The 18747-nt window shown below is 44.1% G+C and overlaps 2 protein-coding genes across 4 annotated transcripts in view; both read left to right on the top strand.

The window, feature by feature from the left end:
* The window catches only part of LOC134464119 (LYR motif-containing protein 5A-like), a 3726-nt gene extending 739 nt beyond the window's left edge, over nt 1-2987 (top strand). The window contains exons 2-3 of the mRNA XM_063217574.1: nt 46-120; nt 1250-2987. Coding sequence (XP_063073644.1) covers nt 49-120; nt 1250-1462 — 285 coding nt within the window. The 5' untranslated portion in view covers nt 46-48 and the 3' untranslated portion in view covers nt 1463-2987. The remainder of the gene's footprint in view (nt 1-45; nt 121-1249) is intronic.
* Nucleotides 2988-4530: 1543 nt separating this feature from the next.
* Nucleotides 4531-17663, top strand: LOC134464121 (protein mono-ADP-ribosyltransferase PARP12-like). Of its 3 annotated transcripts, none has more exons than XM_063217577.1 (13): nt 4531-4928; nt 5060-5198; nt 5911-6102; nt 7156-7531; nt 8254-8304; nt 9313-9445; nt 10806-10971; nt 11505-11622; nt 12016-12112; nt 12869-12956; nt 13409-13539; nt 14203-14360; nt 15837-17663. In XM_063217577.1, the coding sequence occupies exons 1-13, from the start codon at nt 4657-4659 to the stop codon at nt 17429-17431; spliced, it is 3516 nt and encodes a 1171-aa protein (XP_063073647.1). In that variant the 5' UTR covers nt 4531-4656; the 3' UTR covers nt 17432-17663. The 3 variants fall into 3 exon arrangements, with proteins under 3 accessions (XP_063073647.1, XP_063073648.1, XP_063073649.1); XM_063217578.1 differs by having other exon boundaries at nt 12872-12956; XM_063217579.1 differs by lacking the exon at nt 8254-8304.
* The last annotated feature ends 1084 nt before the right edge of the window (nt 17664-18747 follow it).

Below are 18747 nucleotides of genomic sequence, written 5' to 3' on the forward strand. Positions count from 1 at the left end.
GCAATGAAATGCTCATATTGTGCCCTGTATGTTATCATCACACAGTGCATGGGATCCATCGTTTGGACTGTGAACATGACCAATCCTTTGAGGGGACAAGTAATCCACTTGTACAAAACTGTAAGTGTCTCTCTCCACCCTGTAATAGCTGTGATGGTAATAAAGTAGCCTAATGACACAGTAATAGCAGCAGCAGTAGAACTAATAGTAGTACTGTAGTTGTACTAGTAGGCTACTTCCACATTGTTCTTTAGTAAACGGTAGGCCTAAAACCATGTCCTTGTTTTCATGACCCACCTTTGCAAGGTCCTGCGCTTAGGATCTTTAGCTACAGTCAAAATACACCATTTCCACCCGTGCATTCTCTAAACATTATATTGCGGTATCATGTCAGAGAGTAGAGGATGTTGAATCTTACAATCTCTGGATACGTGTTTGTGCCCCGCCATTGAAAGCTTCTGCACAGAAATGTTTCAAGGGACACTGTGTGAGATTTTCAGTTGTTTATTTCCAGAATTCATGCTACCCATTCACTAATGTTACATTTTTCATGAATATTTACCACCACCATGAAATTCTAAGTATTCATACATGAAAAGGGGGATCTTCTCCATGGTCCGCCATTTTGAATTTCCAGAAATACCGGTAGCCATTTTTAGTTGCAAAAATGACTGTACTTGGGCCATACTAGAAAATATTAGTTTATTACTTGTAAACTGTCATGAAAATGTCAAATTTGGCAAAAGGCGACACCGTTTCAATGAGCAACATAGTTGCAGTACCTTCTTTGACCATTTCCTGCACAGTGTCCCTTTAAAGTGCAAATATTACATGTGTGTTTGTGTCTTACCATTGAAAGCTTATTTTTACAGTGAATGTTCCACTATTTCCCTCTCTAAACATACTTTGGGTCCCACCATCCATTGAAGCTTCTGGACAGCTATATTTACAGTAGTACTTCCACACTTTCCCCCTCTAATCGTATGTGTCTGTGTCGGGCGGTCCACTGTGCAGCTTCTGTACAGTAATATAGTAGTGCTTCCACACTTTCCATCTCTAATCGTATGTGTTTGTATCCCGCTGTCCACTAACTTCTGTTTACAATATTTACAGTAGTACTTCCACACTATCCTTCTCTAATCGTATGTGTCAGTGTCCCACTGTGCAGCTTCTGTACAGTAATATAGTAGTACTTCCACACTTTCTTTCTCTAATCGTATGTGTCTGTGTCTCACTGTCCATTGTGCAGCTTCTCTACATGGGGCGGGAGTACCCTCAGGGATACGTCTACTTCCGGACGCGTCTGAAGACCGCGTTCATGAAGAACAAGGACGTGAGCGACCCGGAGAAGATCAAGCAACTGCTCGCCCGCGGAGACTTTGTCATCAAGGAGATCGAGGCCCTCTATTTCCTCAGGAAGTACCGAGCCATGAAGAAGAGATACTACGAAGACGAGAAATAAACCACCACATCTGGATACTACGCAGACGAGAAATAAACCACTGCATCTTCTGGTCGAATCTGTATCTGGATGCTACGAAATAAACCACCACATCTGGATACTACGAACACGACAAATAAACCACTGCATCTTCTGGTCGAATCTGATTGGTTGCTGGGTTACTGTATCCACTCAGTGAGTGCGTCTTAATATGCGACCTTGCCTCCTCCACTTGCGTTTGTCTCCTCGTCCCGCCTCCTGGCCCCTCCTCCGTGGAGAAAACGATAAAGTTTCCCAGCTGTCAGCCTAGCCACAACAACTTTTGAGGGACTGTTTTTCATTCACCATGCCAATTGCAAATGAGAAAAAGAAACTCTACAATTGAGCTTTTGCAAGATATTGAAATATAATGCTGTTGTCAGTGATGTCATCATGACGAGAAGCAAGTGGAGGAGGCAAGGTCGCATATTAAGAAGCACTCAGTGGTTTCCAGATTGGGGGTTGGGACTCCTACGGGGCTCATGGATACTGCAGGGGGGTCGCAGACAGAATGGACTTTTTATTTATTTATTTTTTAAACATGGGGAAACACAAGTGAATAGTTTCCGTAACTCCATAAATTAGTCAGTAACAGTAGCCCTTACTCACCTACAAGGCCAGTACATGTTTTAACTTTTCCTGTGAATATTAAATGAGATTTTTTTGCAATATTAACAGACAAATAATGTTTGGCATTTGGAATATGGGGAATGGGGGTCACGGAAGTATTCGTAGGTGCAAAAGGGCATCCTCCTGGCAGTAATTTGGGAACCACTACTGTATGTGTTGTCTTGGTCAGCACAGTCTGTCCACAGAAGGGATCGTATTATACATAGTTAGAAATGCATTGTTAATTTAACAATCAAAGAGTTGATTTGGTATATTCTAGAGCAAAAGTGGGCAAACTCAGGCCCGCAGAAAGAAAGAAAACCAAATTTATACGGTCAGGCACTCAATATTCAATGGCTACCTAAAAAAGGGGTCTTGCCAATTTCAAATTAACCATGAACAGCATAGCTGACAAGTTATGATAGCAAACACATTTCTTTTTTTTTTGGACACAGGCAAGTTGCCTGTGACATCTCGGCCAATATTCTAAACCCATTTTGGCCCTTGGTCCAAAATAATTGCCCATCCCTGTTCTAGAGGGTATTTGGTCCCAGACTACTCTCTAAGTGTTGAATTAACACTCTTTTTGTACTGTACAACACTTCTTTACCACTGATAGATATTCTATTAAGACTGCTGTGAGCATGTCTCTGTGTAATACGGTTACTGATGCAGACGTTCAGTGTTATGACAGTGTTATGACAAAGGGATGTTTGCACCTTACAGAATAACTTGCATTGTACAGCACCAAGTGCTTTATTATATATGTGAGCGTTTTGAATATGTCCCTGTGTAAATTATTTTATTCAAGTATGACTGTGAGTCAACATTGTATGGACGCTAATGGAGGTGTTGTAACATTATTGACAATAAATGTTTCTTTTTATACATATTCCTATTCCCTGGCTAGATGTCTGTTTCTTTGCTATTAGTTTTTAATTTGGAGGTTAAAACACATTCACGCAGAATCTCTGTTATAATTTTAGTGTGTTGTTACCAAAATGACAATAACAAAGCATTAATCTGTAACTCGAGGCTTGGTAATGAAATATCTCAGTAATGTATTAGGATGTAGTGGTCCGTATGCCCTTGAGCTAATCTTGAGTTGGATGATTTCATGTGCCATTTAGTTAGAAAGAACTGTACAAAACAAAACGAAATAGATGAAGAATGCAATAAGATGGATGAATTAAAAAAAAAAAAACCCTGTAGGCATTTAAATGTAATATTCAATATTGCATTGATAATTTGCATTTCATTTTTAAAACGTATGCAATCTATTGTCAATTGGTTGGTGATGGGATAGATACAGAGTCCAAAACAGTTCAGTAGACCTACATTGCATCACAACCTCTGCTGTGTCAGTGCAGAACTGGCCATATTCTCATTTGCAGTAACTAAAACCAACCTCAAGATGGCAGCAATACCCTGCCGATGTCTCTACGGCTCTGGCTGATGTTACTTTCATAAAGGTTACTTTCATCTGGTCTCATGTCATGATGAGAAGGTAGGCCTGTGTGCCAGTCATATCTCTAGCCCACTTCAGTCCGTGTTGGATGCACGATAAAATAAATGATTAATAATTAGTCATCTTACTGCCTACGCCTATATGAAAAGTGATTTTCTTGTTGGTGCACTTAAATTATACAAAGTTGTTGTTGATAGTTTTATGGCCCGTGTCCACACGTGTCTCTCACTTTTCAAAAGCTCATTGGTCCCTTTTTGGGCGCAATAGTGTTGTCAGTCGGCCAGTTATCGAGTCCACACCGTGAATCCAGGGCCATATTCCAATATGCTACCTTGCATCCTTGCCTGATTATCATCGACTTGCCATCGAGATTCGATCTGACGCCGCCAAGGTGTTGCGTCACTAGGAGGGCGCAGCCTGGCTACTTGCATCCTCCACTTGTGCTTGTGGAGCTCGCCCGCCTTTTGGCCCCACCTCCGTCAGCCTATGCGAAGGGGGACTGTTCTTCATTCACCATCCAGTTTGCAAATGCGAAAATGACTTTACAAATGAGTTTTTTGCGAGATATTGAAATAATGCTGTTGTGATGTCATCAACATATTACCAGAGATATTACTTTCTGATACGAGGCCACAAGCACAAGTGGAGGACGCATTGGCAAGGTAGCATATTGGAAAGTAACCCAGCTCAGTTTCATTTCCTCGGCAGTAACCTCCTTTGCCTACTGGGTTGCCATTTTTCCACAGAGGAACTGAAGGTTATAAAGTCATTCGAACAATTTTTTTGCAGCCTGAACTAACCAGGCTTATAAAAGAAGGGACCAGGACATATTTCATGAGCGCCTTGTTTTCTTTTACCCAAGAATAACATTCGAAATGCGCGGGCTCGGGAAGTGGGGGATTTTACGATTTGGCAACACAATTTTTTAAGTTTCGTTTTCCTCTCGTCATCCCGTTCGAACGTTCAGCACGTATGAGGTCGTGTTATGTCTGTGTGTGGTTACATTAGTTCTTCTAGCCTGATTTAGGCGACAGGAGGCGAGTAAGTGCTCATGGTGGACTTAATTTCTGCCGTGTAGAACTACTCTTTTACAGCCACGATGGAAGCAGACATCGTTCAGTTGTTATGTGGTAATGGAGGAGCGATGGAGTATGATCTATTACTGGAGCTTGCTATCGGATTTCCAGACATAGACAGCTCTAAATTTGACTCGCTTCTCCGGAATAAAGATCACTTCTTCCTGACCGAGATTGCAGGTGTCAAACGAGTCCTCGCCAAAACAAGCCTTCGGTTGTGTAAAGTCACGGATTGCAATGAATGTAAAAACCTTCATCTTTGTAAGTTTTATCTTCACGGAGAATGCAACAGAAGGTAAATTATTATTATTTGTTGTTGTTGTTGTTGTTGTTGTTAGCCTATAAAAACTGTTATATCCACCCTCCAAATGTTTTATGAGTTGCCTGTAGCCTACCGTAGACCGTTTGTGTTTGTTTCCTATGCAGGCCGTGTCGTTATGGGCATGATTTAAACTCAGACCACAATGCAGAAGTTCTGTCAGACCATCGGCTGCAGAAGTTCAGCAGAGCTGAGATCAGACAACTCCTGTTGCAGAATGACACCCCACACTCCTTACTTCCACCTGTGAGTCAGAGCAGAATGACACCCCACACTCCTTACTCCCACCTGTGAGTGTACAGAATGACACCCCACACTCCTTACTTCCACCTGTGAGTGTGCATATCTGACACCACACACCTTAGGCCTACTGCCAGCTGTGAGTGTAACTCCCCACACACACCTTACTTCCACCTGTGAGTCAGAATGATACCCCACACACCTTAGCCTACTTCCACCTGTGAGTGAGTGTGCATATCTGCCATTCAAGGAGATAGCTCTACCCTTTTCATGCAGGTGGGATCACCGCTGATCCTCCCACTGTTTCATGAAAAAAGAAGTACATCATCACAACAACAATACAATTTGTTACAACAGAGGCTCTTTGTGAAGGGATTGCGCGGCCGTGGCTAAATGGTTAAGGAGATGGGCTTCAGAGCAGAGGGTTGCAGGTTCAGATCCTACCTTTCCACTCCCTACCTCACTCCATGACTGAAGTGCCCTTGAGCAAGGCATCTAACCCCACACTGCTCCTGGGACTGTGTAAGTGTATTAAATTCAGGTCAGTTCTTTGTTCCAGACCCAGGGGTATCCATATCACAATAAAAAAAAACATCTCAACACAGTAAAAAAATACAAATAAAAACAGAAAAAGAGAGAGAGAGAAAAGAACAATGTTATGTTATGTAATGTAATGTATTAATTAAACCTTCTCTCTGGTGTGTCTCCCTATGACCAGATTTGTGCCAAGTACAACCACGGTGATGGTGAATACGGCCAGTGTGAGGACAAGGACACCTGCAACAGGCTGCACGTCTGCGAGGGCTTCATGCGACACACCTGCGACGCTGACGCCTGCGGACGATCACATGACCTGTTCGAGCCTCAGCCAGTCAGGGTGCTGTGTGAGCGAGGCGTGCCGACCCAGCAGGTGCATATAGTGCATGGACTTGCCATTTGTAAACAATTCCTGGCTGAGCTGAGGTTGAGGTTCAACCTCTGATTGTTGGAAACTGCTGTCACTCAAAAAATTATCTCACATGGTTGGCTGCTTACCATCTTGCCCCTCCTCACAACTCCTCACAACCCTCCACACAATGTTTGTAAATGATAAACCTACGTATGTATTCCAAATCGATGGATTATTAACAGAGCTGCAGTCAAGCCCACCTCTATAGAGTCCTAGACCAGGACTAGTCAAGTCCGAGACAAGACAGAGTCCAAAAATATTGTAGTCCAAGTCAAGTCAAAGTCCAACTACTAGCGAGTCCAAGTCAAGTCCAAGTCCATAGAAAAACAGACTTGACTTCGAGACAAGACAGAGTCCAAAAAAATTAGAGCCCATGTCAAGTCCGACCGAGTCACATGTCGGTCATTGTATATCAATGAAAATGATGAAAGATAATGACATAAATGTTTAAAAGAAAGCTACAAGTACCGGTATATGCCATGCACGTGAAGATACACTATTATTTTATTGGATTAAAACTCCACTTCAAGTATATGATGGCCAGTGATCTAAATAAAATGAAGACAAACTCAAACGAATCCAGAAGAGATATGGCAAGTCCAGTGTCCGAGTCCAAGACAAGGCAGAGTCCAACTACTAGCAGGTCCAAGACCAGTCCAAGTCCATAGAAAAACAGACTCGACCCGGACTCAAGTCCGAGTACAGACTCAAGTATACAGTCCTGTTTATTTATTTATTTTTATTATTACTATTAATAATAATAATAATAATACTGATAATGATACTTCTCAGGTGGGCAGTATGCACTCTGTCTACGGCCACATCCTGCTGCTACTAACTACACAATGCAATAATAATAACAACAACAACAACAACAATAATAATAATAATACTTGTATGTGCTATTCCCCAGGTGGGCTCGATGCGCTCTGTGTAGTAATCATGATAGTATTAATAAATATAATAAATAATAATGATAATAATAATAATCATTTATTTGTATTAATTCCCCAGGTGGGCTCGATGCGCTCTGTGTACCACCACATCCTGCTGCTCAGGGGGCGTCGCCAAGGAGACCCAGCGGGAGGCGGAGCTGGTACTGTTGCCGGTGGCCGGGGCCGAGCTCGGGGTCGGGGAGGCCAAGGTCGGGGTGGCAGAGGACGGGGTGGCAGAGGACGCGGTTACAGTGACAAGGACCAGGGTGGCACAGGTGGCAGAGGACGGGGCAGAGGACGCGGCTCCAAGGACATGGACCATGGTAGCACAGGTGGCAGAGGACGGGGTGGCAGAGGATACGGCTTCAGTGACAAGGACAAGGACCAGGGCGAGGAGCAGGGTGGCACAGGTGGCACAGGTGGCAGTAGAGATGGAAGCTGCCCTCCACAGCCAGGTAGAGGCTTCACTCTGATGCTGTTTTGCATGATACACATGCAGAGGTGTATACAGTAAAAGCAGAAGAGCTCTGACAGTGTAGTTCAGTTTAGTTTATTGGCTTATTTGACAGGGGCCATATACAGGACAGGTCCAGTACCAGAGGTAGCTATGAAGCTAATTTGCATCTGTGGTCCCTGGGCAGGAAGCTATCAAATAAGCTCACATTAACACATGGACAATACATGCCCTACTGTTACACAAGTGCAAAAGTAGGTACAGTGGAATATCTGGTGTATAAACTACTGTAGCCTATGTAAGACCACATACTCGTGCTGTAATTATTACATCAGTATGTTTATTCTTCAACTGTACACACCTCTGTACACAAGCACAGTTCAAAAGACCAGCACTGCAACACGTTTTTAACATGTTTACCCTGATGTAAAATAAAGGGTTTTTAATTCTTCAACTACCTTGACTCAAAGGAGAGTGCTTGGATACAGCTCAAAAGTCTGTCATGCCCTAAAAGGAATAACCAGATGCACCCCTTCAACCTGGAGTAGGCCTATAGACTATAGAGTGCTCACTATTCTTTCCTGTTACAGTATACAGTATGTAGTGATGTTGTTCCACCTGTAATCCCAATGTGTATCATTTACTGTACAGTATACAGTATTGATGTTGTTCCGCTTGTAACCCCAATGTGTATCTTCTTCTGTGTGTCCATCTATCCATTAGAGGTTGCTGAAATCTGCCTGTCCTTCATCAAAGGCTTTTGCAAATATGAGAGTAAGTGCTCCTTCATTACCTTCGTTTTCATCATTTGTTTGTTTTTTCGCATTTCAATTTTATTTACCTGTACACTTCTGGTATTTGAATCCTTTCATCCTTTCGCACACACATACACACACACACACTAACAGAAAGAGCGATAGAGGCAGGGTAAATGTAGGCAGCGTAAATTTGTTTTTGCGCGTGCACACATACACAGAGTACACAGAGAGAGAGAGAGAGAGAAAGAGAGAGAGAGAGAGAGAGAAAGAAAGAGAGAGAGAGAGAAAGAGAGAAAGAGAGACAGACAGACAGACAGACAGACAGACAGACAGACAGACAGACAGATAGAGAGACAGAGAGAGAGAGAGAGAGAGAGAGAGAGAGAGAGTCAGAAGACAAGTCCTTATTGTGTGCCGTGTATGGCAGTGGTCTCCAAATGGCGGCACATGAGCCAGATCCGGCCCGGGCATGGCAAACATTTGGCCCGCCGTGAGGTTGGAACAAATGAAAACATACTGTATATTTGTGCTATCATACGGGAGGACGATACCAGAGATTCTTTAAGTATAGAGATATGCCAACATAATAGGTTTCTATGGGCACCTAGCGTGACCAGGTTCCGGTCTGCCTAAAGGGCCGTGTCATAATGCTCCTAGAATGAATAGAACAGTCCTTAGGTCTGCCGAGGTCTGCCTAAAGGGGGATTTTCCCCCCTCCCCCCTTGCAATAATAGAACCAGGAAACAATGGGCCAATGGAACCTCTCTCTCTCTACTCTCTCTGGCGATACGTTTGGCCCTCAGCCTCATTTACGCTACATAATAAATGTGTCTCTTGGGGGAAAATAATTGCAGACCACTAGTGTACGTACTGACATCTGCTGCTGCTGCTGCTGGTGTGTGTGTGTGTGTGTGTGCGTGTGTGTGTGTGTGTGTGTGTGTGTGTGTGCGTGCGTGCGTGCGTGCGTGCGTGCGTGCGTGCGTGCGTGCGTGCGTGCGTGCGTGCGTGCGTGCGTGTGTTGCAGACAGGTGTGTGCGCGTGCACTGCAAGATGCCCTACCTGTGGCAGGTGAGGAGCGGTGACACCTGGAGTGACCTGGAGAATAACGAGGACATCGAGAGGGACTACTGCAACCCAAACTGCATCACTACCTTCAGGTGTGTGTGTGTGTGTGTGTGTGTGTGTGTGTGTGTGTGTTTGTGTGTGTAATATGTGTTTATATCGACAGGGGCTACTGCTAATCAATCTGCATCACCACCTTCAGATGTGTGTGTGTGTGTGTTTGTGTGTGTGTGTTTGTGTGTGTATGTGTGTGTGTGTGTGTGTGTGTGTGTTTGTGTGTGTTTGTGTGTGTATGTGTGTGTGTGTGTGTGATGTGTCTTTATATCGAGAGGGACTACTGCAACCCAAACTACATCAGCAACTTAAGGTGTAGGTGTGTGTGTGTGTGTGTGTGTGTGTGTGTGTGTGTGTGTGTGTGTGTGTGTGTGTGTGTGTTTGTGTGTGTAATATGTTTTTATATCGAGAGGGACTAATGCTACCCAAACTACATTCACTACATTCAGGTCCGGCCTCGTCAGCTGGTTTAGTGTGTTTCTGTCTTTGTTATGTAACTGAGGTCATCTGCCAGTCAGGTCATCTGCGCTTCTTTGTCACTCAGGGCTTGAACATAATACAGCAGGGCTATTCAAATGGCGGCCCTGGGGCCAGATGCGGACAGCAAGGTTCTGGCCCCCGATAAGCCCCTTGAAATACAGAATTGTTTTTTCCGGAATTTAGAGATAAAAGTATGGGTTCTGTATCAAGCTGAAATGGGACACAGGACGTTAAGATGCAGGAAATTACATCTAAGGAATGCAAAACTTTCTGGGGGAGGACCCCCAGACACCCCCAGTCATTGACAGTCGGCAACAATAATACACATGTATAGTTCGGCCCCTTTACTGAGAGGAATTTGAAAAAGTGGCCCTCGTTGACATTTAATTGATTAGCCCTGTAATACAGTATATCTGGATATATTATTGCTCCATGAAGGGAATGTAACATTTGTACATTACATTCCGTATATTTGTATTATATATGAAGAGCTCTATACTATATCCACCACCATTTTTGACTTTTTGCATTTAAATATTGGAATTGACTGATAAGAAGTTGTGTCACCTATATGTGAATTCTTGCCATTCAAATGTTTGGAGAACATACTTTTTAAACCTCTATAAAATGCATTTTGCAATGCAATTCAATGGAATGCCCAATACAAAAATGTTGATTTCCCAACATTCTATAAAATGGATATATCTCATTTTGGAAAAGAGCTCTTCATATAGTATTGCTCCATGTAGTCTGCAGGGAGAACCATTGCAGTTTAACACCCTATGGGGACTGACAAGGCACTGACAACTGTTAATATTACATTGAAACATGTAAAATGTCATACGTAACGTAAAGATTGTTTATACTGTATAATAATATTGTTGATAATACTGTTAAATAATATTTATGTATTGTATGTAGTCTGCAGGGGCAGCCAGTGCATTTTGACAGCATGCGGTGTGGTGACCAAGAAGTGAGGCGTCTCTCTACTGCCCCCTCTGTCAACTTGCCAGAGTTCATCCTCACTACAGAGTGGATCTGGTACTGGCAGAACGAGCGATCCATATGGACCCAATATATACCTCCGGTGAGATATCATCACAAACACTAATACTGTAATAATAATAATAATAATAATAATAACTAGAAATGCATTCAGAGAGTGCAGACCTCCGCCAAGGAAGCTGTTTGATAGAACATTTGACTATGTCACACCCTATTCTTTCTGCCTTCTTTTTGGGGAGTTAGAAATTGGAATGTCAAAATTTGCCCTGTCCCGCAATTCAATTTGTGGTCACTAGGGGCGTCTAGATTTCTAGTCTAGCAATGGTGAAGAATCTTTTTTTTGAAATCCTGGTTCCGGTTTGTGATGCGGATCACCACCAAAATCAAATCACTTTTGCCATTTACAACCACTCCACAAAGTTTCATCCAAATCCGTTCATAACTTTTCCAGTTACTGACAGTTTCAGTTAGCTGACAGACAAACAAACAGGCAGACAGTCAGACAAGCAGACAGACAAAGACATAACCTCCTTGGCGGAGGTAAGAATAGTAATAATAATAATATTATTAATAATAATAATATTAATGATAATAATGTATGGAGTCTGTGTGCAGATGTGCTCTGTGTCCTCTTGTGACCTTGAGAAGCGTTACCAGGCCGACAGCAAGGACGTAGTTCTCTTCACCGGCGGGAAACCACCACACCAGCAACAGTACCAACTCAGCTTTAAAGGTACGGTGTGTGTGTGTGTGTCTGAGGGGAATTTCTGTCATTATGTTAACGTGTGTGTGTGTGTGTGTGTGTGTGTGTGTGTGTGTGTGTGTGTGTGTGTGTGTGTGTGTGTTTGTGTTTGTGTATTTGTGCATGTATTTGTGTGTCTGAGTGGAATTTCTGTCATTATGTGAAGTGAACTAAGACGGCGTGTGTGTGTGTGTGTGTGTGTGTGTGTGTGTGTGTGTGTGTGTGTGTGTGCATGTGTGTGTGCGTGTGCGTGCGTGTTTGTGTGCGTGTGTGTGTGTGCGTGTATTTATGTGTCTGAGTGGAATTTCTGTCTTTATGTGAAGTGAACTGACGACTTGTGTGTGTGTGTGTGCGCGTGTGCGCGTGTGCGTGTATGTGTGTTAGACATGGAGCAGAGGAATGTGTGTTATGGCACCGTGAGGGTGGTGAGGAGACGACCCAAATTCATCTCAGCTGAAGGCGTCCAAACCGCCAAAACAAGGTACACTCACACACACACACACACACGCACACACGTTAGTCTGTGCCCCCAGGATGGGGTCAGCCCAATGTTCCCACGGCCCATTGGTCCCACAGCCCATTGGTCCCATATTGCTAAGACTTTTGCGTTTTTTCAAAATTAGGCCCAGTGGTCCCACAGCCCATTGGTCCCACATCACTAAGATTTTTAAATTTATTTTTAGGTCCGTTGGTCCCACAGCCCAATGGTCCCACAGTACAAACACTCATATGGAGATAAAAATAAAAAAGCAATATGGGACCAATGGGCTGTGGGACCAATGGACTGTGGGACCAATGGGCCTAAATAATGAAAAAAAGTCTTAGTGACGTGGAACCAATGGGCTGTGGGACCAATGGCCCGTGGGACCAATGGGCCGTGGGAACATAGGTACACTCCCCTTTGTATTATACATTTTCCCCAATTATTGAGCACTACTTGTGGAGGAATGAGGGTTTTGGGGCTCTGTGCTGCGGTTGCTCTTAACTCATTTTTAGATATTGAAAGATCATTCCGCCACATACACTACAAAACCAATAACACGTGTGTACACGGTGTAATAACAGACGTTGGCGGGCATTTGGGAGCGGTAAAAATAGTGACGTAAAAAGTTCTAACCTATCGGTTAACATCCCTAACACAGACACAGACACACACACACACACACACACACACACGTGCAGACATGTATGGTATTTATTATTGACTGCTACAGTATTGTCACTGTTGTCTTTTCAGTAGGAGGAGAGGTCCCACGTCATCTCAGCCTGGTAGAGGCGTGCCGGGCTACTGGGACAGGTCTGCAGTGCCTGACACCGGATACCAGGTCAGTATAACAACCTCAGATACCTTGGGCCCAATCTCATCTCCACACCGCATACCAGGTCAGTTAAACTGGAGTTAGGACCTCAGGAACCAGGTCATTCTGAGTGTTTAGACCTCAGGCTACCAGGTCTAAAACTAGTACCTCTACTTATTACTGACTTAGCTACTATTCACCCCTACCCCTACAATAGGACACCGGATACCAGGTCAGTTAAACAAAAATGCCTTCAGAGCCTTGGTAATAGGTTGGATATTGGAATGACTCTACAGGCCATGTTGTAAATGCCCTCAAAACCTTGGTTTTAGGTTGGATATTGTAGTTACTGCAAATTCGACATAGCAATAGTGTGTGTGTGTGTGTGTGTGTGTGTGTGTGTGTGTGTGTGTGTGTGTGTGTGTGTGTGTGTGTGTGTCGGTACGTGTGCATGTGTTAATGTATGAATGTCCGTACAGAGAGTGACTCTTCTGAGTTCGGATCGCGACTACCAGGAGGTCCAGGAATTGTTCAACAAGACTCTAACAGGATATGACATCATCAGCATCGAGAGGGTCCAGAACAAGGAACTCTGGGAAGACTTTCAGACGTACGTAAGCTTCTCCTTGGCTTCACTTTTTGGGCTTTTACTTATTTTACACATATCGTGCCATTTCTCCATTTTATTTAGGAATTACTGGTTTTCCAACACGAGAAATTGTGTATTAAAAATCTTCCACTATAGCAAACTGCTTAATCTCCTCATGGTATTCTCTTCTGTCCTGTTCTCTTTCAAAATACCTTTCTTTTTTCCTCTTAAGTTAATTTGTTTTGTTTTTTCCAAACCTGGACCTCGTTTCTCGTAAGTGTCATTGCAAACCAGTTAGCAACCTACTAGGTTTCCAAAGGGAAATAACATTACAACCAAGTAAGTTGCTAACTGAAGCCCGGGAACTTAAGCCCAGGCCAACTGAAAATTCTAAATGGAATGGTAGCCGTGGTAACCCATTCAAAAATGACCTGTAAGCACCAGGGCTAACTGGTGGCCCTGTCAGTTGAGGAGGGTCTGTTACCTGGACAACAGTTCTTGGTTTGGCCCAGTTCTGGCCTAGCCCAGGCGGTATAAACTGGTACAGGGGCTGGGCTTCAGTTCCTGGGCCTAAGTTCCTGGGCCAATGGCCCGCAGTATAAACTGGGCTAATATTGTTGTCGAGAAAAGCACCCTTGGCATTCTCTTTTCTCATCTCTTTCATTTTCGTCTCTTTTTCTGAAGGAAACGCGAGCGGATGCAGAAGGCGAATAAGGATAAGAAGTACGGCGACGGGTCTCGACTGCTCTTCCACGGCACCGACCCCAAACACGTCCAGGCCATCTGCCACCACAACTTCGACTGGAGGAAGTGCGGAGCCAACGGGACCGTTTACGGAGAAGGTGAGATTTAAACAGGGATGGAGACCATGGGATAGTATATGTAGCGAATCGATAAAAGGGATCCAGCCAATGGGACCGTTTACGGAGAAGGTGAGAGTTTCACAGGGATGGAGACCATGGGATAGTGTATGTAGCGAGCGATAGAGGGGATTGAGCCAATGGGACCGTTTACGGCAGGGGTGTCAAACTTATGGCCCGCCAAAGGGTTCAATCTGTTTTTTTTTTGTTTTTTTGCTTTTTCAGAGAAATAACTGAAATGCGCAATTATGCCACTGGGGGCAAAATCGAGACATGCATGACATTAACCCAATGATCCTCTCTCTCTCTCTCATACTGTATAGTAAAGTGCACATCACACTGAATTTGTACTGTGACAGGCATTTGATGAAGCTCATACAGACCACATATATAGAGATCAAATGTTAATACTTCTTATTCATATTTTATTGGTATTGGTTATAATTAAATAACAATAAATGTAATTGTATTTGTATTGGTTCGTATTGAGCTGAAACGGGAAACGGAATGTTAAAATGCGTTAAAATGCAGGAAATAACATCTAAGAAATACAACATTTTCTGGGGAAAGAGCCCCCGCCAAAATGAACTGTCCCCTATTTTACTCATTGGCGGTTGGCAATGAATGAATGAAATCAATGAAATGTTGCATAGGATTATCAGTATTGCATTGCTTTCTACATATTCAACACACTATAAAAACATGCTGAAAAGATAACGCAATTGTACTGAAAACTAATCCTCTGCTTTAAGGGGTTTTTTGGCGATGATGTTACTAATGCGGCCCGCTTGAGGTCCACATGGGTTGTATGCGGCCCCCGGACCCTAAATGAGTTTGACACCCCTGGTTTATGGAGAAGGTGAGAGTTTAACAGGGATGGGGACCGTGGCTCTTACGGTATGGCACTGGGCTGCTACGTCGGCGACTCGTGTTTGATTCCAGTCCGGGTCCTATGCTGATCCTCCACCATCTCTCTCTCCCCACTCCCCATTGTTGTGATTGTTTTAGAGGTTGCTATGGTGCGCAGGATGATTATTATGGGTTCTGATTGTTTTCCAGGTTGTTATTTTGTACGGGATAACATTTTTTGTTGTTGGGATTGTTTTCCAGGTTGCTATTTTGTCCAGGATAACATTTTTTGTCGTTGGGATTGTTTTCCAGGTTGCTATTTTGTCCGGGATAGCATTGAGTGTCGTTGTGCTTGTTTTCCAAGTTGCTATTTTGTCCGGGATAGCATTGAGTGTTGTTTGGATTGTTTTACAGATTGCTATAGTGCGCAGGATGACACTATTATTACAGTATGGGTTCTGATAATCCATAACATTGGTTGTTGTTGTGATTGTTTTACAGGTTGTTATTTTGCACGGGCTGCCACTATTATTATGTTCTCTGATTGTTTTACAGGTTGCTATTGTGTGCAGGATTACACTATTATTATGTTTTCTGATTGTTTTGCAGGTTGTTATTTTGCCCGGGATGCCAGATACTCCCACGATTACGCCAAAGAGGTCCCGGTCCACAATGGTCGTCGTCAGCGCTGCATGTTCGTGTGTCGCGTCCTGATTGGCAGCTACACACGAGGCCAGTCCCACTACCGCCTGCCGCCGTCCGTCGACGGAGAAGGACTGCTGATGTACGACAGCTGCGTCAACGACGTCCGAGACCCGTCCATCTTCGTAGTGTTTGACAAGCAGCAGGTCTACCCGGAGTTCCTGCTCACCTACGCTGAGTATGTCCGTCCCTCCTCCTGCTCCTCCTCTGATTCCCATGATGCCTCCTCCACTTCCCATGATGCCTCCTCCACAACGAACATGTCTGTAGTTGCCAGTGCGCGGAAAACTGTGACTGTGTCCACTCTCACTTCCTCGTCTGTGACTCCGCCTCCTCTGTTGACCCCGCCCCCTGTCGTGACGCTGCCCCCAGCAAAGAGCGCAGGAAACGGTCTGGCTCACTCCCACAGTTCCACACTGAGCGCTTCTTCTATTGCTGTCGTCGACGCGCTGAGTTCAGTGACCTTGTCCACTGTCACTTCCTCGTCTGTGACCCCGCCCCCTGTGGTGACCCCGCCCCCAGTACAGAGTGCAGGCAACGTGATCACAGCTCAAAAGGTTCCAGCCACCAGTGGGACTTGGTCGAACTCAGTGACAAACATCTCTACGGACCAAAGCGTTGATGATTTGTTGTCCGATCTGCATCGACTCATATCACTGACATCCAAGTCCTCAGATCCAGCCGCGCCTGTGCCAACAACAAGGCCACTGACTCAGGTTCCATCTTCGTCCGGATCCACCTCCGGTTGTTCTGCCTCGGCAAGCGGTCATTCCTCACAAACTGCCCAAACCAAACACGCGGACCAAAGTGTTGACGACTTGTTACTGGATCTGGATCAACTCTTATCACCAACCTATGTTACAAATCCCTCCTCTCATCCTCAGTCCTCCAAGTCCTCAGATCCGGCTCGGGTTTTACCTGCAGCCTCGACTGTGCCAACAGCAAGGCCACTGACTCCGGTTCCAGCTTCGACCAGATCCACCTCCTGTTCTTCAGTCTCATCAAGCAGTCATGCTAATAGACGGTCCATCTCCGGGTCTTCAGTCTCGTCAAGCAGCCATCTTTCCCAAACAGCCCAAGCCAAATACAGGGACCCAAGCGATGACGATTGGCTATTGGTAGATCCCCCGAAGAGCAGATCGTTGGCACCGAGCGATCCCTTCAGATCCACTGCATTGGCTCGAGCCGCCGCCGCCGCCATCAGCCGCGCTCAGCTCTCCTCCGCTTTGGAGTTGTCTCTGTATGCGTCCACCGCCGGCTCCGCCGCGCCGCTGGTGCCACCGGCCTCTAGAAGAGCATCCCCTCCTCCTCACTTGTCCCCTGTTACCACCACCACCTCCTTCTCAGCCTCATCATCATCATCATCCTCACGTCCCACCCCACCTGTGTCTCGCAGCGTCAGCACGCCGGGTCGAGACATGTACAATACACCCGCATCGGGAGCTATGCCGAGGTCAAGCAGTGAACGCGAGGTGAAAAAGAAGGAGTGCATCTTGTGCTGATTTCATTCTTGCTTTTTTCCATTGGATATACTGAATTTAATATATAATGAAATGTTTACAACGTAATATTGTGAATTATTATTTTATACTACACTACAGGTTTACAGCCTGCTCAGTGCCCAGTAAAAGTAATTATTATTAAATACTGTATGTAAACAGCCAGAGAATCAAATCGCTTAAATCGAGGTAACCTACTCCTTCCAGATGAATGGAATCTAAGAATACATCAATAAAATTCTTATGTATCACACACACGCCTGTCTGCCTCTGTAACTGTTCTTATTAACCATTTGATATTGAATTGGTTATTGTGCCAGTTGTTGATTTCATTATCTATGTAGCTATCTATCTAGCTATACAGCTACACGTACGTACAGTCATAGTAAAGCGTTTGTACACCATTTGACATTTCATGTAACATGTAAATGTTTGGGTGGAATTATATATAAACTTTATTACAGGCTCAGGGCCCAATAGGCAGACACACAACATATACATAGAAATAGAATGTGCAGGAAAAAGAAGAAATAATAATAATAAAACAGCAATGATGCCAAAGCATATACACTATGTCATGACAGTCTTAAAAGGCAGCCATGCCAATGTTTCCACATATATGATTGGTATCGGACAGAGCTATATCTGGCACTTGTGAGCATCATTATAATGCAGTTTTCAGACTTATCCAAACGGCACATGAACTTAAACATTAGGTTCCTCAGGAGAGCCTGTAAAGTACATAGTCCTGAGTCACAAAATAGTTTACTGGCACTGCAACTCCTGGGCTTTTTCAGCAATATCCTCAGGCAGTCATTATATGCTACTTGGAGTTTACGCATTGTCTCTTTTTTATAGTTGATCCATAATGGAGCTGCATACATAGGACTACAGTAGGCACGAAACAAGCTTACTTTCACATCATCAGGACAGTAATGAAATTTTCTAACTAACATGTTAGCTTGTGCATACAACATTCGTCTCTGCCTATACATGTCAGCATCATCCTCCAGCTTGTCAGTGATGATGTGCCCAAGATATTTTGTACTGCTTGATACACATATTGGTTGCCCTGACAGGTAGAACGTTGGAAAAGGCACTTTATGATCCTCCTTGGTTCTACATATCAACACAACACTCTTTTTTGCATTGTACTGCACATCAAACTCAACCCCATACTCAGAGCACACATTGAGTGAATTTGTTAAAGCAAACCCTTTTTTGTTATTTCTTGTGATTTCCAGGAAGATCAGGCAATGTTTTATGACCAATTTTGACAGAAATGTGTGAAATTTCAAAGGGTGTACAAACTTTTTCCT

The sequence above is a fragment of the Engraulis encrasicolus genome, chromosome 15, assembly GCF_034702125.1.
Source record: "Engraulis encrasicolus isolate BLACKSEA-1 chromosome 15, IST_EnEncr_1.0, whole genome shotgun sequence".
NCBI lineage: Eukaryota > Metazoa > Chordata > Actinopteri > Clupeiformes > Engraulidae > Engraulis > Engraulis encrasicolus.

What these genes read in the sequence shown, in the direction of transcription:
- LOC134464121 (XM_063217577.1), top strand. Translation starts at nt 4,657, where the DNA reads ATGGAAGCAGACATCGTTCAGTTGTTATGTGGTAATGGAGGAGCGATG. An exon ending in GAGGCGTGCCGACCCAGCAG is followed by an intron (nt 6,103 to 7,155) that starts GTGCATATAGTG and finishes TTAATTCCCCAG; the next exon opens with GTGGGCTCGATGCGCTCTGT. An exon ending in CTCTGGGAAGACTTTCAGAC is followed by an intron (nt 13,540 to 14,202) that starts GTACGTAAGCTT and finishes CTTTTTCTGAAG; the next exon opens with GAAACGCGAGCGGATGCAGA.